Source organism: Aplysia californica, unplaced genomic scaffold (assembly GCF_000002075.1).
Source record: "Aplysia californica isolate F4 #8 unplaced genomic scaffold, AplCal3.0 scaffold00023, whole genome shotgun sequence".
Taxonomy (NCBI): domain Eukaryota; kingdom Metazoa; phylum Mollusca; class Gastropoda; order Aplysiida; family Aplysiidae; genus Aplysia; species Aplysia californica.
The window spans coordinates 530,831-532,282 of record NW_004797293.1 but is presented as its reverse complement, the minus strand read 5'-3'; the positions used below and the strand labels follow the sequence as shown (position 1 = coordinate 532,282).

The window sequence follows — 1,452 nt, the reverse complement described above, 5'->3', positions numbered from 1 at the left end:
TTAAATTAAGTATAATAGTGTCTAATAAAACAAGCTGAAACATTTGATTCAGTTTAACTTCTGATCACGACAGTAAATGTGTTACTAATGTTTTGAAACACGTAAATTCTTCAGGAGTAACTTCTAAACAAAAATAGTGCTCTTGTCATAGTTTGTAAATATATTAATCAAAGACAAAGTATGAATAAAAAAAGGCTCATAAAAATAGCAAAAATTTTGTCACATGTATAAAGTATAGTAACTACACTGTATTAGCTTCCATCTTTCAATATTTTGTTTCATTTTGGATTTCTTTTATCACAAAAGAGTTTTTCACTACTTATGGAATTTGAATTCCTGTTCTATTCGAGATAAATACAAACTGCTCAAAATCTATCATCAACAAAACGAATCTCACCCTAACCTTGTGTTCACTACAGCTAGCACATTACACACACACACACACACACACACACACACACACACACACACACACAACGTTATACTTATCAAATGCCGTCATTTTGAAGGGATAGAGAAAAGGAAAAAAAAATAATAAAAATTAAGTAAACACACTGTTCAAAGAATCTCTGAACTACACAGACTCTAGCCAGTTACCCACAAGGTAGGGGCTTGACTCGAGCTGTGATAATATTGATCATACGTCTGAGGTGTTGCTTAAATTCAGACATGAAAAAGGTTAACTATGATGGTTACTTGCTTTCATGAACAATAAACGACAGTACGTTATGTCCGAGATTATTTTTTTTAAGAAGTACCTTTAAAGGCATGTGCACACGTGTACATAATATGTTTTGGCACATAAATTAAAATCTATTTTTCTATCCATGTGTGGTAGAACACTGTGGTATCGACACCATACCTAACTGGTGGTGGATTTTTTGTTTGTTTGTTTCACAGTTTGTTTGTTTGTTTTTTTAATCTCTACTCCTAAAGGATTAATGCATCGTATCTCTTATTCGCTGAATCTTTAACACATTTTCAACCTAAAAGTATTTTTAAAATACCCGTCCAGATATGGTTTTAATCAGTTGTCAGTTTAAAAGCAGAATACATCTTAAACTTTCTGCCTTTCCTTCTGTTTAGAATTTTTATTACAAACCAGTAAAAATACAAAAAGTGAAGTGAAAACAGAAATGAAACGATCAATATCATACATATAAACATTATACATAATTGTACTTTTCAGCTCAGGTAATATCTACTTACACTAATGATACGACTTATATCACGGAAGATCTCCTTCCCGGAAACTGTGTCAAGGTCATAGTCGGCCATGACGACACGGTAGTTTCTGATGTCTCCGTAGAAAGGCCTGGAGGAAGACTGGGGAGGTCAGTTTACCACGAGGAGGAGGAGGAGGAGAAGGAGGAGGAGGGAGAAGAGGAGGAGCAGAAGAATGATGATGATGATGATGATGATGATGATGATGATGATGATGATGATGATGAT

The 1,452-nt window shown here is 34.0% G+C and overlaps 1 protein-coding gene across 1 annotated transcript in view; it reads right to left on the bottom strand.

The window, feature by feature from the left end:
• Window positions 1–1,408, bottom strand: part of LOC118478630 (mast cell tryptase-like) — a gene marked incomplete at its 3' end in the record, with an annotated part of 2,529 nt that extends 1,121 nt beyond the window's left edge. Inside the window, 1 exon segment of the mRNA XM_035972618.1 lies at window positions 1,210–1,408. Within this exon segment, the coding sequence (XP_035828511.1) occupies window positions 1,210–1,278 (69 nt within the window).
• Window positions 1,409–1,452: the final 44 nt, after the last annotated feature.